Source organism: Bombyx mori, chromosome 2 (genome assembly GCF_030269925.1).
Source record: "Bombyx mori chromosome 2, ASM3026992v2".
NCBI classification, from domain to species: Eukaryota; Metazoa; Arthropoda; class Insecta; order Lepidoptera; family Bombycidae; genus Bombyx; species Bombyx mori.
This window is the reverse complement of record NC_085108.1, coordinates 851,877-873,283: the sequence shown is the minus strand read 5'-3', so window position 1 is coordinate 873,283 and position 21,407 is coordinate 851,877. Positions and strand designations below refer to the sequence as shown.

The 21,407-nt window shown below is 39.6% G+C and overlaps 2 protein-coding genes across 2 annotated transcripts; both read left to right on the top strand.

The window, feature by feature from the left end:
• Positions 1–6,224: 6,224 nt before the first annotated feature.
• Positions 6,225–12,993, top strand: LOC101740538 (uncharacterized). The gene is made up of 5 exons (XM_004924941.5): positions 6,225–6,378; positions 7,829–7,952; positions 9,226–9,311; positions 10,511–10,658; positions 11,856–12,993. The coding sequence occupies exons 2-5, from the start codon at positions 7,839–7,841 to the stop codon at positions 12,309–12,311; spliced, it is 804 nt and encodes a 267-aa protein (XP_004924998.1). The 5' UTR covers positions 6,225–6,378; positions 7,829–7,838; the 3' UTR covers positions 12,312–12,993.
• Positions 12,994–14,763: 1,770 nt separating this feature from the next.
• Positions 14,764–21,335, top strand: LOC134200016 (uncharacterized). The gene is made up of 4 exons (XM_062671918.1): positions 14,764–15,943; positions 16,946–17,822; positions 18,744–19,023; positions 19,714–21,335. Exons 1-4 carry the CDS (start codon positions 14,764–14,766, stop codon positions 20,005–20,007), a joined length of 2,631 nt encoding a protein of 876 aa, XP_062527902.1. The 3' UTR covers positions 20,008–21,335.
• Positions 21,336–21,407: the final 72 nt, after the last annotated feature.

The following is a 21,407-nucleotide window of genomic DNA, read 5'->3' as shown; positions in this document are numbered from 1 at the left end:
CCCTAGCAAGAGCAGTGCTTCGCAGCAACTATCACCGGATCGGAAACGCGACCCACTGAGAAGATCCGGCGAGGAACTCAGTCAGTGGACTGAGCTCAATATGTCAAGGACCCATGACAGTGTACTAATTAATACGCTTTTATTAGCTTCAGACGTATGTATGTTTGTAACGGAATCTTTGAACATGATTTTGATCCCGTTCAAAACGTTGGATTAACTCGAAATTTGGTATACTTATTAAGGAACGATGACAATTCAATATTAAGAAAAATAAAAATTAAGAAATTAAAAATTCAATCATTCAAAAAAATATTTTTTTCTTACATTATCTTTAATTCAAATTTAATATTAAAAAAAAAAATGGATATTTTCGCCTAATATCCTGACAAGTAACGCCAGGATAATGCAGTGAACATTTTTTAATGTTCAATTTGCTCTTTACTTTTTTATTATTTATTTATTTGAATTGTGATTACCGAAGGCCTCATTAGATTTCCAAATTTCAGGAAAGTCTGTTAAAATATGCCCGTCTTTTCTTTTGGAATTAGGACGGTGCGGGAACTAGCACGATAATGTTTTAGATACAGGTAACCCTCCTATAACAAGGTAGATACGTTCCTACAAAGTCCCGTGCTGTGCAAAACCGTGTTATGGCACACTAGCTTTTGCCCGCGACCTCGTCCGCGTGGAATAGTTCACAAATAATGCATTAATTTAGAACAAATTTGGTTAGCATAAAAAACGTTATAGTGAGCCAACCTTAACATATAGACATATGATGTCGCGGATTTTTTGTTAGATCTTTTGAAGGGGAACAATTCTGTCATACATTATTTTAGCGAAACTTTAACCGTTTCAGCAGCGCACGCAGCGGAAGCTCTCAAAAGGGAAAAAACCTCGATTTTTAAACATTCTTTATTGGTGCTCCGCTTGTATTGATCTTAGCGAGATGTTATATAGCCTATAGCCTACCTCAATAAATGGGCTATCTAACACTGAAATAATTTTTCAAATCGGACCAGTAGTTCTTGAGATTAGCGTGTTCAAACAAACAAACTCTTCAGCTTTATAATATTAGTATAGATACATAGGTAAAAAATATTACCTATTATCTTCGGAGCCTGAAAAGACGGAGTCATCAAGTGTCCGAGCACCTGGACACCAGACCAACGTACTACTTTTTACTGGTGGTAGGACCTCTTGTGAGTCCGCACGGGTAGGTACCACCACCCTGTCTATTTCTGCCGTGAAGCAGTAATGCGTTTCGGTTTGAAGGGTGGGGAAGCCGTTGTAACTATACTGAGACCTTAGAACTTATATCTCAAGGTGGGTGGCGCATTTACGTTGTAGATAGATGTCTATGGGCTCCAGTTAGCACCAGGTGGGCTGTGAGCTCGTCCAGCCATCTAAGCAATACTTCGGTACACCATGACTTGACCGACATAAGGTCTCACGTGGGTGCATCATGATCATCAGCAGTGAGCGAATAATTAGAAGAAGAGGAAGGTCACTTATCCTTCGTCAAACGAAGTTTGAAGGCACTTCTATTGGATAAGCAGCGACTTACCTATGCCCCTCGTCTCGTCGTCCATGATCACAGGTGAGCACAGTCCATATACTCATCGGAAACAAACAAAAAAAAAGAGCCTTTATTTAATTTTACATAACGCATTGAATACGGCCCTGTTTCCAAAACGATCTTTGAACTTACACTGAGATGTTTATCGCGTACAGACGTTCCCAGAAATTGGAATAGTCGAAGCAAAAGTACTGTTATAGATGCTCCGATTCCTTGTAAGCCTTCACGTGTGGAGGGATTAGCCTCACGACCGTTTTTTTTTGCGTGTCTGGAGTAGATGTTATAGTCTTTTTATTGTCTTATTTGTTCAGGATAGTCGCTTGAGAACACCAGTGTATTTGGGTCATACCAACGCTCTCCACACCTTGCTATGTATGAGGATTGCGAGCTGTCTTAAATTCTTTTTTTATTTTATTTTTTTGCTTATATGGATGGACGGTTTCACGGCTTACTTGGTGTTAAATGGTTACTGGAGCCCATAGACATCTACAACGTAAATGCCCCACCCACCTTGAGACATGAGTGGTATGGTCTCTCTTTTAACAGTAAACCGGCTGCCCCACCCTTCAAACCGAAACGCATTACTGTTTCACGGCAGAAATAGGCAGGGTGATGGTACCTTCCAGTGCGGACTCACAAGACGTCCTACCACCAGTAATTACACAAACTATAATTTTGCGGGTTTGATTTTTATAGCTATGTTATTCCTTTACCGTCGAAGTCAATCGTGAACATTTTTTAAGTACGTGTATTTCATTAGAAAAATTGGTACCCGCCTGCGGGATTCGAACACCGGTGCATCGCTACATACGAATGCACCGGACGTCTTATCCTTTAGGCCACGGCGACTTCTAATTCGTTCATTCATCAAATTCTGGGTACATGCAAGCACTTAGCCCCGAAAAGAGAATGAAAACAGAAAGACGCAATCCTTTACGACTCAATCTCGTGCTTATTTTGCTCATTTGACATAAACTTAATGAAACAAACCGTTGTTTTGGAGTGTTTGTATTGATTTACACGCACAAAATCAATGATAAGACCGATTTGATAACCGACCAATGATGAGTTTTGATAATATGATGCCCTCATGACCTGGTGGTAGGACCTCTTGTTAGTCCGCACGGAAAGGTATCATCACCCTGCCTATTTCTGCCGTGAAGCAGTAATGCGTTTCGGTTTGAAGGGTCGGGCAGCCGTTGTAACTATAATTGAGACCTTATAACTCATATCTCAAGGTGGGTGGCGGTATTTATGTTGTAGATATCTATGGGCTCCAGTAACCACTTAACACCAGGTGGGCTCGTCCATCCATCTAAGCAATAAAAAAGGCCCTTCTGAATAATAAATAAGTGGTTATCGGTGCTCATTAAGACCTCATCGTGACCCGCAACAACTTTGGTATGCTTCATGTGGCTTGGAATTGCTTTTAGAAGTGCACCGGACGTCTTTTTCTTAAAAGCAAGACGGCTTTCGGAGGTTCATTTCTTAGAGGAGGGTCATTTACATCCTCCACATAGACCGAGCGAAGTCCGTGAAGGACCGAAGCACTAAATCAAATCAAAAATTAAAAACACGTAATTTATTAAGCTCAGATAAGTTTTAGTTGAAAACATATTTCAACAAGCTTATGCATAATTTTACCATAAATTGTATTATTTTGATATATCGCGCATTAGCTTCGACGAACGGAATATATGTATCTTTGGAATAACAGTTAAATGTATTCTGTGAGCATAGTTGAATGAACAAGGATAGTGTGGAGTCACCAGTTAACACCAGGTGGGCTGTGAGCTCGTTCACCCATCTAAGCAATAAAAAAAAAAAAAAAAAAGGTCGATGGTCCTGTGGTAAGTGACAATGAGTCATAAGTTCTCTTATTTTGAAACTGTTTTTTTTCCTACCTAAGCTGATATCCTTGAGAGGTTATATCAGCGGAACCTTAACTAGTAGGTGAGCTCACGGGGCTCAAACCTGACGACGTTGCTAACACGAACCCTAGCAAGAGCCGTGCTTCGCAGAATCTACCACCGGATCGGAAACGCGACCCACTGAGAAAATCCGGCGAGAAACTCAGTGGGCTGTGCCTGAGGGTGAATTTACTCGTCGAGCCCTTCGTCGCAAGCGAAGTGTTTAACGAGAACGATGACCGATGCTTGAGGTACCTAAAAGCACCGTTAGTGGATCAGGAGGATCCTAAATTACGTGGGAAACTGTGCGGCAGATGAGCATTGTAAGTAAATTGGCAACTAGCGCGTGCTCACGAACAACTTCTATGATATCTTGCCAGTTTCTGCCGCGAAGGGTGTTCCGGTCTGAATGATAGGATAGCTGTTACATCAAAAGTGATCGCTGTAGCTTATTGACATTGGCAATGCGGATTTTTTTTTCTACCTAGCTGAGAGCCTTGAGAGGCTATTTTAGCGTAACCTTAACTAGTAGGTGAGCTCACGGGGCTCAAACCTGACGACGTTGCTAACACGAACCCTAGCAAGAGCCGTGCTTCGCAGAATCTATCACCGGATTGGAAACGCGACCCACTGAGAAGATCCGACGAGAAACTCAGTAGGCTGTGCCTGAGGGTGAATTTACTCGTCGAGCCCTTCGTCGCAAGCGACGGGTTCGACGAGGACGATGACCGGTGCTTGGGGTACATAAAAGCACCGTTAGTGGATCAGGAGGATCCGAAATGACGTGGGAAACTGTGCGGCAGAAAAGCATTGTAAGGAAATTGGCAATTAGCGCGTGGTCACGAACAACTTCTATGATATCTGCCAATTTCTGCCGCGAAGGGTGTTCCGGTTTGAATGATAGGATAGCTGTTACATCAAAAGTGATCGCTGTAGCTTATTGACATTGGCAATGCGTAGTGAAGTCACTTCTAGCAGCATAGGGTTCGTTTTTACGCAATACTTTACCAACAATCAATCCGTGAGCGCTCGTGAGCCTTCCACAGATTTGGATTGAAGCTAAAAAGTTGCAATTAGTTTCCACCATTCAACACTTTCGATACTCCACACTCATATGTTTTTCGGTGATGTATTTACATATTTATTATCAGACGATTTTTTTTTATTAGTGATCATCTGACGTGCAAGAATGTCCTTGGCATTGTGCTGCCCGGGAGGCCGTGTTCAAGGTCTCGAGCCGGGATGGGCATTAGTATTTTGTGAAGGATCTGCCCGTACCGAGCCAAAGTCGGAATCGGTACTGTCGACAAAACAAGTTTTTTTTTCAAATAATTTATTTCACATAAATTTTTTTTTCCTTCACAAGTTGCGTAGTTATTATTTTACTATACTTAATAGGTAAGTTGATTATGTGAACTCATTTAAGCTATATTAGAAAAAAACCTAATTATTTTTTTTTTTTTACCTACCTAAGCTGATAGCCTTGAGAGCGTAACCTTAACTAGTAGGTGAGCTCACGGGGCTCAAACCGGAGTGACGCTAAAACTGACCCTAGCAAGAATAGTGCTTCGCAGAATCAACCACCGGATCGGAAACGCGGCCCACTGAGAAGATCATTGTTGTCACATGCATCAAACCATAAATTAAATAGTTTAAATTTATTTTCAATGTTAGATGTTTGTGATGTGGCAGTACTTATGTAAATAAATAAATAAAGATCCGGCGAGAAACTCAGTGGGCTGTGTCTATGGGTTAGCTAATTAAAGTGTCTTTAACGGAAGACTAATTAGTCTTTCGTGACCACGGTAGCTGTTAAGTGTTTGATACGTCAGGAATAATAAAGGTGGTGACAATAAAAAACGCGAAACTGAACCTTAACAGGAGATGTTCACGCCTATATAGTAATAAATAGCTAGTAAGTTTTTTTACTGGTGGTAGAACCTCTTGTGAGTCCGGACGGGTAGGTACCACCACCCTGCCAATTTCTGCCGTGAAGCAGTAGTGTGTTTCGGTTTGAAGGGCGGGGCAGCCGTTGTAACTATACTGAGACTTTAGAACTTATATCTCAAGATGGGTGGCGCATTTACGTCGTAGATGTCTATGGGCTCTAGTAACCACTTAACATCAGGTGGGCTGTGAGCTCGTCTACCCATCTAAGCAATAAAAAAAGTAATAGCCCCCTGGATTACATTACGGAGTCATTGAGGAAGACCGGAAGACGTATGGCACGGGGGACAGATGAGGAAGTTGGGGAGCTGAGGCGAATGTTGATGAGAATGAGGATCAATAGGAAGAATGGATTATCGAACATTACAGTGCAACAAAGGGGCTGAAGATGAAAAAAAGAATGTAGCGGTAACTATCATACAACACAAGATATTTGACAGATGCCTGAATCTCGCTTACGACAATTTCAAGATAAGCTTGCATATATACAAGTGCCGAACAACATTCGGACCGTCGTCTACCTAGCTATATCACTCGCTCGTTGGAAGATCTTCCCTTCACCTTAAACCCAATAAATCCATAAATAAATAAATTTTGCAATGATTCTTCGTTAATCGCAAATTTTGTACTTTATCTATCACGAAACATATGAAATAGTCAAAGTGCCTTCAATAACGTATTCGCTCTAATGTTTTTCCGGATTTGTTCTGCAAACGGTACCTGTCGTATTGCGAATTCGCATGCCGGTCGGGTTGATGATCCGCGCGTTTATAAAAGAGTGATCTGACATGTTAAATTTCGCATTGTCGAGCCTTCGGCGGAAAGCAGAAGTACATAAAATCCTAGTTTAGATTTTAAACAATTGTGATTACTTTTTTTATTTATATTTTTTTTTCTAACGCTACTTTTGTGTTTTAATTTTTTTGTGTTCGTCGCACACTGGTGAGTCAATTTTAATTTAGTTTAAAAAAAAAACAAACGAAATACTATGTTCTAAAATTTCTAATAAATATTGTACTAGACAATATTAGTTTGTAATTAAAACTTACTCATAGATTTTATGTATAGTTCGCGAAATCACCCCTCAATACCCCGACCTGACTCTTGGGCATCCGTCGTGGGGAGCGAAAGATCTATGATATATATGATGTCGCTCAATCAATAATAAGAAAGACGATATGGGTAAGAGGGGAGTGAGCGAAGAAATGGTATATGATAGAGGAGAATGGAAGGAGAAAACATGTTGCGCCGACCCCAGGTGACTGGGAGAAGGGCATGACAATGAAGATGCTTTTTTTTATTGCTTAGACGGGTGGGCGAGCTCACAGCCCTGGTCAGTGGAGCCCATAGACATCTACAACGTAAATGCGTCACCCACCTTGAGATGTGAGTTCTAAGGTCTCAGTATAGTTACATGATGTGTAATGAATAGTAAAATACGAAAATTGATAACGTGAAAATTGGGACCCCTGTGAGTCAAACGGGCTCAGCGTTAAGATATTGTTATTGTTACTTATTATATAGAGGGGTGAAAGGGTTGGTTTATGCGACATTTTCACAACTTCACAGGAGACTCCTGTAAAGTTCATAATTTTGGAAAAAATATCATAACAAAAAAAAAAAACCTTCTTCAGCTATCTAAGCTTTAGTTGAAGTTCAATTAAAAATATCGAACTGTTGATGCTGATACCAAATAAAACGCACCTTTAATTATTAAGATAAATGTCCCTTACCTTAATTTAAATACCCTTTCATTGCTCGATTTGTTATTTCTATGTGCGAGAGATCACTGATTTGTAAAATACATACAAAAATTGGCAGACTGTTGTCTGTATCGACGTTCAGACGAAAGTTACTGGTGGTAGGACGGCTTCTTAGTACGCTTGGATAGGTACCACCACCCTGCCTGTTTCTGCCTCAAAACAGTGATGCTTTTGAAGGGTGGGGCAGCCGTTGTACCTTAGACCCTACTTAGGACTCATGTCTCAATGTCTATGACATCATTTAGGTTGTTAATGTCTACGGGCTCCCGTTACTATTAAGTAGCCAACAGACCTAAGTAATAAAAGAAGTATTTTAAAAACACGTTAACAATGTTCGCAATTGACCTCCGCGGTGAAGGAATAGCATCGTGTAATATTACTGGTGGTAGGACCTCTTGTGAGTCCGCACGGGTAGGTACCACCACCCTGCTCATTTCTGCCGTGAAGCAGTAATGCGTTTCGGTTCGAAGGGTGGAGCAGCCGTTGTAACTATACTTGAGACCTTAGAACTTATATCTCAAGGTGGGTGGCGCATCGTTGTAGATGTCTATGGGCTCCTAAAAAAGCTACTGTCTGATTAACCTTTGCGTATACAGAGGACAAAATACTATATAATAAAAAAATTCCAGGTCTGCGAACATGGACAAAATTATTTCGAATTTAATATTGATATTAATGTGCGGAGGCCTCGTGATGTCTTACGACGAAATAGACGTGGAAGCTGATACAAATATCATGCTCAAAATATTGAGGGTAAGTCGAAATTGTACGGTTTTAAATGTAAGACGAATAATGTTGATTAAACCGTCGCAACCCACCCACAGGCCACTGAGTTTCTCACCGGATCTTCACATTAGGCTACGATTCTTATCCTTTGCTAGATTCAGCGAAGCACTGCCCTTGCTAGGGCTTGTATTAACAAGTCCTCTTAGGTTAAGATGCGTGAGCTCATTTACCAAGCCGGGTGTAGTTTGAATTTTTCCCTTGGTGGTGGTTATGGGGCGATCTGATGCGGTGGAGGCTGGGCCAAAAGCTACCGTGACTCTAGCGCGCTGGTACCAGGAGGAAGGGAAGACGCCTCTGCAATCCGCAATGCTGTCGTCACTGCCATCACTGGACATACTGTTAAAGAATAGCTCAGTCAGCAGTGTATCGCGTTCCGACCTTGCAGGCTGATTCTGATCCAGCGGGATATCGTTGTAGTATTGAGCCCCCCTTCTCTGTGACTTAGTGGGTATGGCCCTAAATTCCTTTTGGGTCTGCAGTCCCAAAAAAAGCCCCTTAATCTACCAACGATCAGGTAGGCAAAAAGCTATTGAGGCCAATTATGTCGGTTTTAATAAACCGTCAAAAACTTTTATCGGCTTTCGGTTCTAATGACTTTGGAACTCCAAGCGCTTGTGGTTCGGGCTGTGGACACTGCCAATAGCGGCTATATAATTTTCTATATTATTGGATTTGTATTCTTGAATGGTTTAATGAATAATATGTAACTAATAAGATTGGCAACTTGGTCGAACTAATCGATTCAAATCGACGCCGATAAATTTTGTGTGTTAACAAAATGTTTTATTACACACTGTGTAATAATATTTTCTAATTTTAAATTAAACTAGCTGTACCCGTCCGCTTCGTTGAGCGTTTAAAATTAATAATATTAAATTTCTCACCCCCGCAAAGATTCTCATCATTAACGCCCCCGCAACTGGTCTAGGGAGTCCAACACTCATATAAATATTAGGCTATCCATTAAGTACATGTATTTTCTACATGGATACCAAGTTTCAAGTCAATCGGATGCACGGTTCAGTAGTTATAACGGAACATCCGTAAAAACCATTGTAGATTTATATATTAGTATAGATTTATTTTAAACATCTTTTCTTGGTAACATTGAATTTTTTTTACAAAAAATTACAATCACACAGATAATATTGAATCGACCATAATTTGTATCTTTCATCTCAAGTTAGGTTTATTAGTATTATTTTTCACAGTTTTTCAAATCTATTGAATATGTTCACAGGACATGGCGAATCAAACAAAAGCTGACACTTTGAATTTGCCAGCGAACGCCACCTCTATCCGAGAGAACATCACCGATACCTTTAGGTAATGTGGAATATTAATTGCTTTAGCGCAACCAATGACTTGGCTGTGTGGTGTCGGCGTGGAATAGCATCAGCCCATCTCCTTTCGTGGAAGATATTTAAAAGAGAATTTGGCAATAGCGTACCAGTATACTATGATCACCAATCTGCTATGAATGATGTTAAGGTATAAGCCCTCAGATGTGGGGACCGCCATGCCTTTTTCTGGCTTGAAGCATTTTGACTGATACTGTGGTGCAGAAGTTAGCATCCCTGACTGTTGTAGGGTCGTGGGTTCGATTTCTACATCGAGTAGGCATTCGTGTGACGAACATGCTTGTTGGCTTCTTGTTTGGATGTTTATTATCTACTAGCTGACCCGGCACACTTCGTAATGCCTCAATCGAGAAATAAAAGACCTAAACTTTTGTATAAAATAAACATAAAACAAACAAAAGGAATCCGTCCGACGGGGGACACATCAAAGGAAAAAGAAAATTGTTATTTTTATTTAATTCCGAGCATTTTCATATTTTTCTACCTTTTAATCCTTCACTGGACTTCCACAAATAATTCAAGACCAAAATTAGCCAAATCGGTCCAGCCGTTCTCGAATTTTAGCGAGACTAACGAACAGCAATTCATTTTTATATATTAGAATATAAGAATACCTATATGTCAATATTTAAACGTATATGTAAAAATAAGAATATCAATTAAAATAAGCCATGACTTAAAAGTCTTAGTTACCAGGTCATAAAATCCCTTACAAAAACATATATGTCAGTCTCTGGTGCCCATAGCACAGGGTATCCTAATTTGGGGACGGATGACCATCCGTGATTTGTTCCCAGTTATTTATTTATTTGTTCCATAACTGGAACTTCAACGCTAATGTGTTGTGTGAAGATTCAGCAGATCTGGGATATTAAGTCGCTGATTTTTTAATTTTCCTACCTATTCTAGTAACCTTGAGGGGTTATTCTAGATTCACCGACCTAGTAGGTGAGCTCACGGGTCTCAAGCCGGGAGTATTGCTAACACTGGCCCTAGCAAGAGCAGTTCTTCGCAGAATCTACCATCGGATCGGAAACGCGACCCACTGAGAAGATCTGGCGAGAAAATCAGTGGGCATTCGTTGATTATTAACCAGACACACCCTCTAAAAACTTTGGCCTTAGACCTCTGATTTGAATTCAACGAAACTTTTATTATTTACAGTTGCGAGAACCGTACGTATGGTTATTATGCTGACATTGACAATGACTGTCAAGTGTTCCACGTGTGTCTACCGACTCAGACCCCGTCTGGACGAGCCGTCACGTACAGATACAGTTTTATTTGTCCATCCGAAACTGTGTTCAATCAGGTATGGGGATCTATATGAGATTTTGTGACGAGAATGACCTACTTAATTTTATTTATTGCTCAGATGGGTGGACGAGCTTACAGCCCACCTGGTGTTAAGAGGCAACTGGAGCCCATAGACATCAACAACGTAAATGCCGCTACCCACCTTGAGATATTTCGGTATAGTTACAACGGTTGCCCCGCCCTTCAAACCGAAACGCATTACTGCTTCACGGCAGAAATAGGCAGGGTGGTGGTACCTACCCATGCGGATTCACAAGAGGTCCTACCACCAGTAAACATGGTAAGGCGTTTTGTAAGCCCGCACGGGTAGGTACCGCCATTCTGCTTATACCGCTCAGGTTCCAAGGGTTTGACGGCCTTTATGCTATCTTATAGAGACTTTAACTGTCCAACCGGCATTCGCATTGTGCTGTCCACGGACTACTATGACCACATAGCGCCAGACGGGCCGTGAGCTCCTTCACCCATATATGCATTATTAAGTTAAGATTTCATGACTTCAGATTTCGCGCGTCTGATAATTACCTTAAGGTCCATCGCTTGCAACCAATAACACGAATAACGTTCAAAAATAATTTTAACAGCATATTTCACGGGAGCAGTTTAACTTAAGATGAGCAAAGAGGTATCTGAAGGCCACCATCAGGATGCTGTTTATTGTTATCTAAGACGAAAGAGTTTTCGACTTACTTTATCTTCATTCTAAATGTGTCTATCGAACGATGTCCTACGCTTTTTTATGATGCAATCAGCATTTATGAAGCCACAAAACTACTCAAACTACACAAACTAAATAGCCAAGCTCAGCTATTTAGTTTGAACATTGAACTTTTAATCATTATAATTGACATTTCCGTTTTATGTTTTAAGGTGCTGAGCTTATCTTATATTGCGATCCAATAGTGCTTTTGATGACTATTGAACATTGCCTTGGTAGCAAATCGGTGTGGATTGGAAGAGACCTATGTCCAGCAGTGGACGACCGTGGGCTGGTTATGATGATTGGTAGCAGAGCTGCTTCTGAGTTCATCCGTCTCATGGCAAGCCTAATGCGACCTTTCACCACATGATCTTCATCCCGTCTCATGATATGGCCATACCATCTAAGGCGATTTCCGTCATTTTGTCTGTGATTAATCCGACTTTTCATGTACTAAATAAACTAAATTTCCTATCCAATTTCCATTTTCAGGAAGTTCTAACTTGCACCAGACCCAGAGACGCGATCGAATGCGAGGATTCTGTGTTATATTACGATCTAAACGAGGAAATAGGGAAGGTGCCGAACAAAACTGAAGAGCAGCCGCCTGTCAACGCCCAACAACCAGCGAAAAGCAGCAGTCAACAGAAGGAAACCGAAACCTTACCTGCTACCAACCAGAGGAGGACACCGAACAAACGGAAACAGAGCCTGATCATTGAAAGCCTCATGAAAGAGGTCGTCAACGATGACTTGAGACAGAAGCTAATTGGATTCGCTGAGCAGCACACTGATGATATACCAGATAGTCCAGAAATACCTGAGGAACTCGGGCTTGAGGATGGAGCAGCGGTTTCTGATGAAGAAGCCGAGGGGCGGATAGCTTTGGAGCGACGAGTGGGCAGGAAACTGGACCGAGGCAGTTTCAGGTTTAGGGCTGACGCTTGAGTCGATTGGTGGACATAATGCTGATGGATTATCAAAGGACAACTCTCCAAATACCACTCGGCTGTGGCCAATTAATGGGTTATATGTGTGACGCAGATGACTACCAATAACATCCAAAAATCGTTACAAAGACAAAGACAATCTTGATAAAGTGGTGGTTACTAGCAAAGTGAAAGGACAAAGATCCGGTTGGTTGACAAGGCAGGGTTGGTCTGATCAGATCCGACCTACCCTAAATTCTAACCTCTACAATGCTCTCTAAGTAGTCGAAGACCCGACGAGGTGATACAACATCATGAGGGCGATATTCATGGATGTAGGTTATCACCTCATAAGTGAGGAGCACGATTGGAACAATTGGATTGGATTGGATTTCATAGATATGTCGTTTTTCAAACAAGATCCACAATATTCCTAGGCAGCGCGGTGTTGACTCTGCGTCCGTAAGCAGTTGTACACCAAAACCCATTCGTTGGACCACTGTGATGAACCTTTGAAGACATTAGCTTGTGTTACTGTCATTGATACTGCAAGTTCATTTAGCGGATATGTGCCAATTTCTCTTAGTAATAATTTTATTGTATAATTTACTTTTATTGAGTAGTCGGGTGCGTCTTTTGTGATTTTGTAAATAGAAATTTTCGAATTGTTTCCACGAGGAGAAATAAAACTTTGAATGATAGTTTTGTTGTTATTTGAGTTAAAGAGTGGGCAAATGTAGTAATGTGTATGTAATGTGACTTACTTAGTTTCTATTGAGTAGGTCAGGCTAATAAGTCTTTTAAGGTATAAAAATCGAAGAGAATAAAGCAATAGAGAACCAAGACACTCTTCTTTATTAGAAACTACATCGTGAACTTAACAACACTCAGCAGAAATACTTGCGTAAATACTGGTGGTAGGACCTCTTGTGAGTCCGCGCGGGTAGGTACCACCCTGCCTATTTCTACCGTGAAGCAGTAATGCGTTTCGCTTTGAAGGGTGGGGCAGCCGTTGTGACTATACTTGATACCTTAGAACTTATATCTCAAGGTGGGTGTCACATTTACGTCGTAAATGTATATGGGCTCTAGTAACCACTTAACACCAGGTGGGCTGAGAACTCATCCACCCATCTAAGCAATAAAGAAAAAGAACGCAGCTTCATTGCGTGTGACGTCATTTGAGGCCAAAACTTACAACGGAGTACAAATCTATGGTAAGTTAGACAAGACATTAAAATATAATTTCAATTAAAAGACATATCTATGTTATTCAAACATCTGTACTTTCCTATACCCCTGGCCTAATATAGAGCTTCATTCCCGAGGGACTAAAAGCGTGGGTAAAAAACACGCTCGCTATGCTTCGAATAGAAATGCGAAATAAGCAAACAGCCCGATCACAAGATACTGCTAGTTCGTTCTCTGTGAAAAGAAATGTAAAATATGAGATAGGTTTTTAAAGAAAATTAGACGGTAGTTAGAATAACATTCAAATGTCATAGCACCTTAGTCGTTCTGCGACCACGGGAGCTGTGACATATTTGAAATAATGTAATTTAGGATTGCTAAGAACAGAACGTAACAAAATAGTTTGGAATAGAGCGTTAAGATGTGAGTGGGAGACAATGGTGAGAAAGGAAAAGGAGAATGACAGAGAAAAGCAAGATGGCGTAGTCGATTGAATGAGCAAGCGTAAAAATGGTGTCAGCTAATTTTTAAGTATAACTAGCTGACCCGGCAGACTTCGTAGTGCCTCAATTGATAAATAAAACTTTTGTATAAAATTAACTTAAAAAAACAAAAGGAACCCCTCCGACGGGGGACACATCAGAGGAAAAAAAATTGTTTATTTTATTTAATTTCGAGTATTTTCTTAATTATCTACCTTTTAAAACTTCTCTGGACTTCCACAAATAATTCAAGACCAATATTAGCCAAATCGGTCCAGCCGTTCTCGAGTTTTAGCGAGACTAACCAACAGCAATTCATTTTTATATATAGAGATAACAGAGAAGATTTGAGAGGAGAACAATAAAACTACAACAGTCGAATAGTTTTATTTATGCACCACGATCCCAATTCTGCAGTAATAATAATAAAAAAACGCCAAATGAATCTAGTTTCTAAATCTAGTTATCTAGTAGGTTCTAAATCTAGTTTTAATTATATTCTCAACGAAGTCAAAATAAGTTTAAAAAAAACTAGACAAAGATTCCTAAACGCAAATCACAGCATCGACCTAAACGATCTAAACAAAACATTTACACGCATTTCGAATTTGACACGTTTCCGCTGAAGTCGTCAGGACGTGGAGTTAATTAAAAATCGAATTTCACAGCAATAAAGGGGGGAAAATGGAAAAAGCAACAATAGCCGAATCTAATTGCGATAACCACGCCTGATTGCATCGGACGATTGATAACGAAACTAACTTATACGAACGCGGGCTCCGCGAATATGTCATAAAAATGTTCCTCGTAATATTATTTCTTATATCCGGTAAAGTTATCGTTGGAGGCGAAGATAGCGACGAATCTAAATACATTGACTTGCTTCCCGAAGAGGAGAAAGAGAACTTTCTCCAACGTATTGCTAAAAGGATACTCGAGGAAAACAATGTAGCGAATGCTGAAGCTAAAGTAAGCGGAGAATTACATGATGAACAGTTGGAGCAGCATGATGATTTCGTTAACAAAATCCTTAAAGAGGAAACTACGAATGCAAGACGTGACGAGGCAGACGACCAAGACGATGGATTTAAAGTAAAACCATTAGAAAGAGAAAGAAGATCAGATTTTAACGAAGAAGTGGTTTCGGGCAATGTCGCTGATACCAACGTAGACGGGAATATAGAATTATATGATGGCTCTAAGAACCATACTGTATCAGAAGAAAAAGACACAGATAGTAAAGAATCTGAAATAATCTTAATCAAGCCGTTACCAGAAGAAGACATTGCTAGCACTGATACTGTTAATTACAATTACGACGAAACAAATCAAACAACAGCTACTGATGACATGTTATCGACAACGTACGGTACACCCATAAAAATCACAGAAAAACCCGAGATCTTTTTAAATGAAACACACATATTTTTAAAAGCTAGATTAGACTCTAATTTAACAGTCGAGATATCGCAAGATAAAAATTTGACTTACCCAATAAATATTATAGAGGCGACTACGAATGATTTTCGTAATCCAACCATTACAGATGAAGGCGTGGAAGTAATTGCACAAGACACTCCGACTAACATAGACACAAATAATACAGTAACAGAGGCATCAGTTAGTCAAAGTGATAATAATTATAGCAGTATTCTTGTTAATAAAACTGACAGTATAGTTCTAAGTACCACTACAAATTCTACGGCAAATGATTCTGAAATAACTACTAATAATAACATTGAATACAAAAATAATCTAAACGTTAAAAACAACGTAGAAAGATCTAGAGTCTCGCTGAGTTTTAGTAAAGACAATAAGGTGCTGAATGATGACATGAAAACCAAAAAAGAAAATTCAGATGCAGATAATAATAATAATGCTTTGGATGAAAATTTGAGTGATTACGGAAACGAGAAAAGACCACGCTTAAGAAAGAAACCGAAGAATGAACGAGAAAGTTATGCTGTGTATGAAATAGGTAAGCTGATTTAAAAAAAAAAGTTATTGATTATATTTTTCACTTGAATGCTATAATTGCGATGGCCTCATTTACAGTTAATTCTAGATGGCTAGGCGGGATCACGTCCTATTGGAAGTAAAGGAGCTACCGTAGTCCAAAGGGACATAAATACAATATAGGTGCTAATGTTATTCCCGAGAAAGTCGAAATCGCAGTAGCAATCGAATTTTTTTTACTCCGATCCGTTAATTAGAACGGAATGCCTTACTGGTGGTTAGAGTGAATCCGCATGGGTACATTACCACCACTCTGCCTATTGTTGCCGTGAAGCAGTAAGGCGTTTCGGTTTTAAGGGTGGAACAGCCGTGGTACTGTTAAATGGAGAGCTTAGAGCTCTTGCTTTAAGATTGTTGGCGGCATTTACGTTGTAGATGCCTATAGGCTCCGAGAATCACTAAACACCAAGTGGACCGTGACCTCGTTCAAAATTAATGGGTGCTTTGCAGCATAAATTGGGGCATGCGTCTTAACTGCAGATTGCAGTATGCTGGTATTATAAAGAGAGAATGTTATGTCTCAATTTTTATTTATTTATTTTTATTGCTTAGATGGGTGGACGAGCTCACAGCCCACCTGGTGTTAAGTGGTTACTGGAGCCCATAGACATTTAGAACGTAAATGCGCCACCCACCTTGAGACATACTTGAGATAGTTCTAAGGTCTCAGTATAGTTACGACGGCTGCCCCACCCTTCAAACCGAAACGCATTACTGCTTCACGGCAGAAATAGGCAGGGTGGTGGTACCTACCCGTGCGGACTCACACGAGGTCCTACCACCAGTTTTCCAACGAATCCTCTTTGAACATCACACACGGGAAGAAACTGACCGTTGCTATACCAGACCATAATCACATAGCTGTGTTTTTTGTAATACCTACCTAATAAACCTCTATGGCTCGTAAAATACAATATTACCGTACATTAGTATCGATGCGATTACAATTAAATCATTGTTTCAGATCCGACTCGACCATTCACCGCTAAAGGCATCATTACCAACGCGGAACAACCACACTACGTTCCGATATATGATTACTCATCGAAAAACGCATATTTCAATCCCAAGAACCTCAACGGACCGAATCACGACAACAAAGAAGCCATAACTGATACAATAAAACAAATAAATACAATTCTAAACGGATATAAAGTCGGAGATCAACTGAAATTACCCATAATTGCTGGGAAAGGAAACGGTGCTATTGGCAGAGAGATGCCGCAGGTTATTTACGCCAGTCAACACAACGATGATGCTGAGCTCTTGTCATCTGTCCACCCATACCGGAGTTACATTCCCGATACGAATGAAAACTTCTATTCGTATAGCACTATGAACGGCTTAAAGGACGGCCTTAGCGCCGTCAGGAAGATACTCTACGAGAAGCAACGCTTCGGTTTCGTGGACCCAGACAAGTCGTTTGAGTACGTAAGTGAAAATTTTACTGGTAGCCCTACCGACAAGACGGTATTGCGAGAAACACTTAAATCAGATCATAAGAACGAGAAATTCATCGCGGACTGGTCGATATTAAAACGAATCTCAACGAAAGGAGAAAATTTACCTCACCCAAGGACTGTTCTGTTGAGTCAAAAGAATAGAATGAAGATGAAAATTCCGGATACAACTAAATATATACGTTTGAAGGATTTATTAAAAGCTTATGATTATTTAAAGGAATTTAGCGGTAATTCAAAAGGTCGAGGCGATGAAGTAGATGCCTATGTTACAGTTCTGAACGATATGATGATCACTAAAAACAGAATGCTGAGGAAATATGATTGGTTAGGAAGTACAGTCAAACTGAGATCAGCCATGATGAAGCTGTCAAGTCTTCTGTAAGTTGAATTTTATTTGTACTTTAGGCAAGTCCAAGGCAAGTAGTTGGTGGTAGGACCTCTTGTGACACTGGTGGTAGGACCTTTTGTGAACTGGTGGTAGGACCTCTTGTGAGTCCGCGCGGGAAGGTACCACCACCCCGCCTATTTTTGCCGTGAAGCAGTAATTAATGCGCTTCGGTTTGAAGGGCGGGGCAGACGCTGTAACTATACTGAGACCTTAGAACTGATATCTCAAGATGGGTGGCTCATTTATGGGGTCATTTCACACACACACATATTCGTGAAGAATAAAATGCCGACTAAACTCAATAGTTTAATCGAAATAGTTAAAAAAAAAAACTTTTTTGGAGAAAAACCTTTAAAAAAAAACCCGCTGAGTTTGTTTCGCCGGTTCTTCTCAGGACTGTGGCTTTTCTTGGAACCGGTGGTAGAGTTAACATTGTTATTTATATTTTGATATTCAACAAGTGGGTCATACTGACATCTAAGTTGAAATAAATTATTTTGAATCGGTTTTTATCTTGCGTTTACGTAAATTTTTTTTTTTTTTTGCCCTTGTCGTCATACGAGCATACGGCCCACCTAATGGTGAGTGGTTACCGTTGCCCATGGACTTCAGCAATGCCAGGGGCAGAGTCAAGCCGCTGCCTACCGCTTAATACTCTCCACAAGCCTCGTTTGAAGAAGGACATGTCATAGCGCTCGGGAAACACCGTGGAGGGGAGCTCATTCCATAGCCGGATGGTACGTGGCAAAAAAGATCTCTGGAAACGCACTGTGGATGACCGCAGTGGCTCCAGGTAGTATGGATGAACTCTACTCCGGTGGCGGGCGGTGCGATGGTAAAAACGAGATGCCGGTATCATCTCGAACAATTCCTCAGAGCATTAATTCGTCTTTCCATTTCTTAATTCACAGGAGTTCGTTGGAAAACAACGAGCGGATACATTCGAGTGATCTTGAAATGTTAAAATACATATTCTTATTACACAATAGAGCGAAAACAGAACTATTATCCGAAATACGGATGCTGTATCGTTCGCTAAATCAACATAATATTCAAAATGGTTTTCCGAGGCGGCCACAAGCGTATAGTAATGGCATGGTGAAGCAAAAAGCACAGAGCGTGTTCTTGGATCGCAATGAGGTCGATGAATTGAAAGACATTCTGGGGTTATTGGCAAATTCTTTGTATGACGTAAGTTTTATTTATTTATTGCTTAGATGGGTGGACGAGCTCACAGCCCACCTGGTGTTAAGTGGTTACTGGAGCCCATAGACATCTAGAACGTAAATGCGCCACCCACTTTGAGATATAAGTTCTAAGGTCTCAAGTATAGTTACAACGGCTGCCCCGCCCTTCAAACCGAAACACATTACTGCTTCACGGCAGAAATAGGCAGGGTGATGGTACCTATACTATAGTATGTCAGAATATTTAGACGATAACTTTAGATGATAAAGTAGAATAATTTAAGTTTTATTTTTTATTTTTGTGTAGATTAAACTTACACCTAATATTTGTACGCTTTACTAGCAGGACATAGTGATACATTTATCGATATTAGCTTATTAATCTTTGTTAAACTATGACCACAAATAATAATAAAATAAATAAATAAATAAAAAAAACGCCATCTAGTTGCGAACAGCATATTCCTTTTTTGTAATGCTGAAATTATCAGCAATGAGCAACGTGTAAACATTTTATTTCAAACAAAAGGACAAGATTAACAATCTTATCTCTTATCATCATAATTCGTAGAGCTTCAAATACATTACCGCTTTTCTGTTCACGGAAAGCAACACAATTTTTATTTTATATACATATAGCGCCATCTAGTATCAAATAGCGAATTTAAAGGTTTGTCCGCTTCTAAAATTTCAGCTCCACGACGCGTTGAAATACATTTCGATCGTGACAAAATCCAACAAACAGAGATGGTATGAGAACTTGGAAGAGCTATACATAAGGAATACTAAGAAACAATTACTAGAGATTCTCGTTCATATATTCGCGAATGAGTTTGTGGATTTAGTCGAAGAGGGCTTGCAAAATGGCGCCAACGAGGATTCGAAGAGCTACCTGATATATCACGGCGAGCACGTCAATAACACAGTCAATATTTACCTTACTTTAATGAAATTATTGCGAAAGTTTATCAAATTGAAGATTTTGTAATACTTTAAATAGCTAGAAAGACATAGCGATATTTAGGTCAAATTAATATTTATAAAAAGTAAGTATATGTGTGTATGTTATATATATATGTGTGTGTGTGTGTGTGTGTATTTGTATGTATATATATTGTTTTGTATCTTGTAATATGTATATATTATTATATGTAATGTTTACTGTATGCACTAGGTTCGTGTTCCTAATTCTTCTTTCCTTTTGCGGGCCTACTGGAAGAGATTTCAGCATGAAATAACTAGTGCCCTTGTACTCTGTATCCTTATTGACGTGTCTTTTCTAACAGCTGTGTGTACAAAATATATTAAATAAAATAAAAAATTAATAAATTTATTACTGTTAGGGTTTATTTAGAGATTTTTTTTGACAATTCTATTCCAAGACGTCCACTGTTAGACATAGGTATCACCCAAGCCTCGCCACAAAGATCAGTCCTGCGCTGCTTGCAATGTGTTAGATATAATATAATGCTTCAATAGACAGTAAAACAAACAAAAATGACTATAATGAAAGCGCCTGGGCATCAACATACGCACTGTTCGAACTTTTAAGCTGCAAAATTAAAGCTTATTTTACGTCTTAATGTCGCATTTATATTTGTTACTAGCTGAGCCGGCAGACTTCGTAGTGCCTCAATCGATAAATAAAAGACCTAAACTTTTGTATAAAATAAACTTAAAACAAACAAAATGTATCCCCGTCCGACGGGGGGGGGGGGACATCAAAGGGAAAACAAAATATTTTTATTTAATTCCGAGCATTTTCATATTTATCTACCTTTTAAACCTTCTCCGGACTTCCACAAATAATTCAAGACCAAAATTAGCCAAATCGGTCCAGCCGTTCTCGAGTTTTAGCGAGACTAACGAACAGCAATTCATTTTTATATATATAGATTACATGAAGTGGTCAAAGATTTGGCTTAAGTGACATTTTGTCAACTTTACCGGAGAGCCATTTAAAGTTTAAAAAATTGGAAAAAAAATCATAACAAGAAAACTTCTTCAGCTATTTGAATGGAGTAAACTTAATTGAAGTTCAATTAAAAACATTGAATTGTTAATACCAAATAAAACGCACCTTTATCTATACTAATCTATACTAATATTATAAAGAGGAAAGATTTGTTTGTTTGTTTGTTTGTTTCGAATAGGCTCCGAAACTACTGGACCGATTTGAAAAATTCTTTTTCCATTAGAAGCCGACATTGTCCCTGATGAACATAGGCTACTTTTTTTTAATTTTTTTTATTTTATTTTTTTGGTTTCATGTGTGTTTTAATGTTTCCGAAGCGAAGCGAGGGCGGGTCGCTATTTAATTATAAAGATAAATGTCACGAATTAAGTGAAATGTCGCTTGGTGGTAGGACCTCTTGTGAGTCCGCGCGG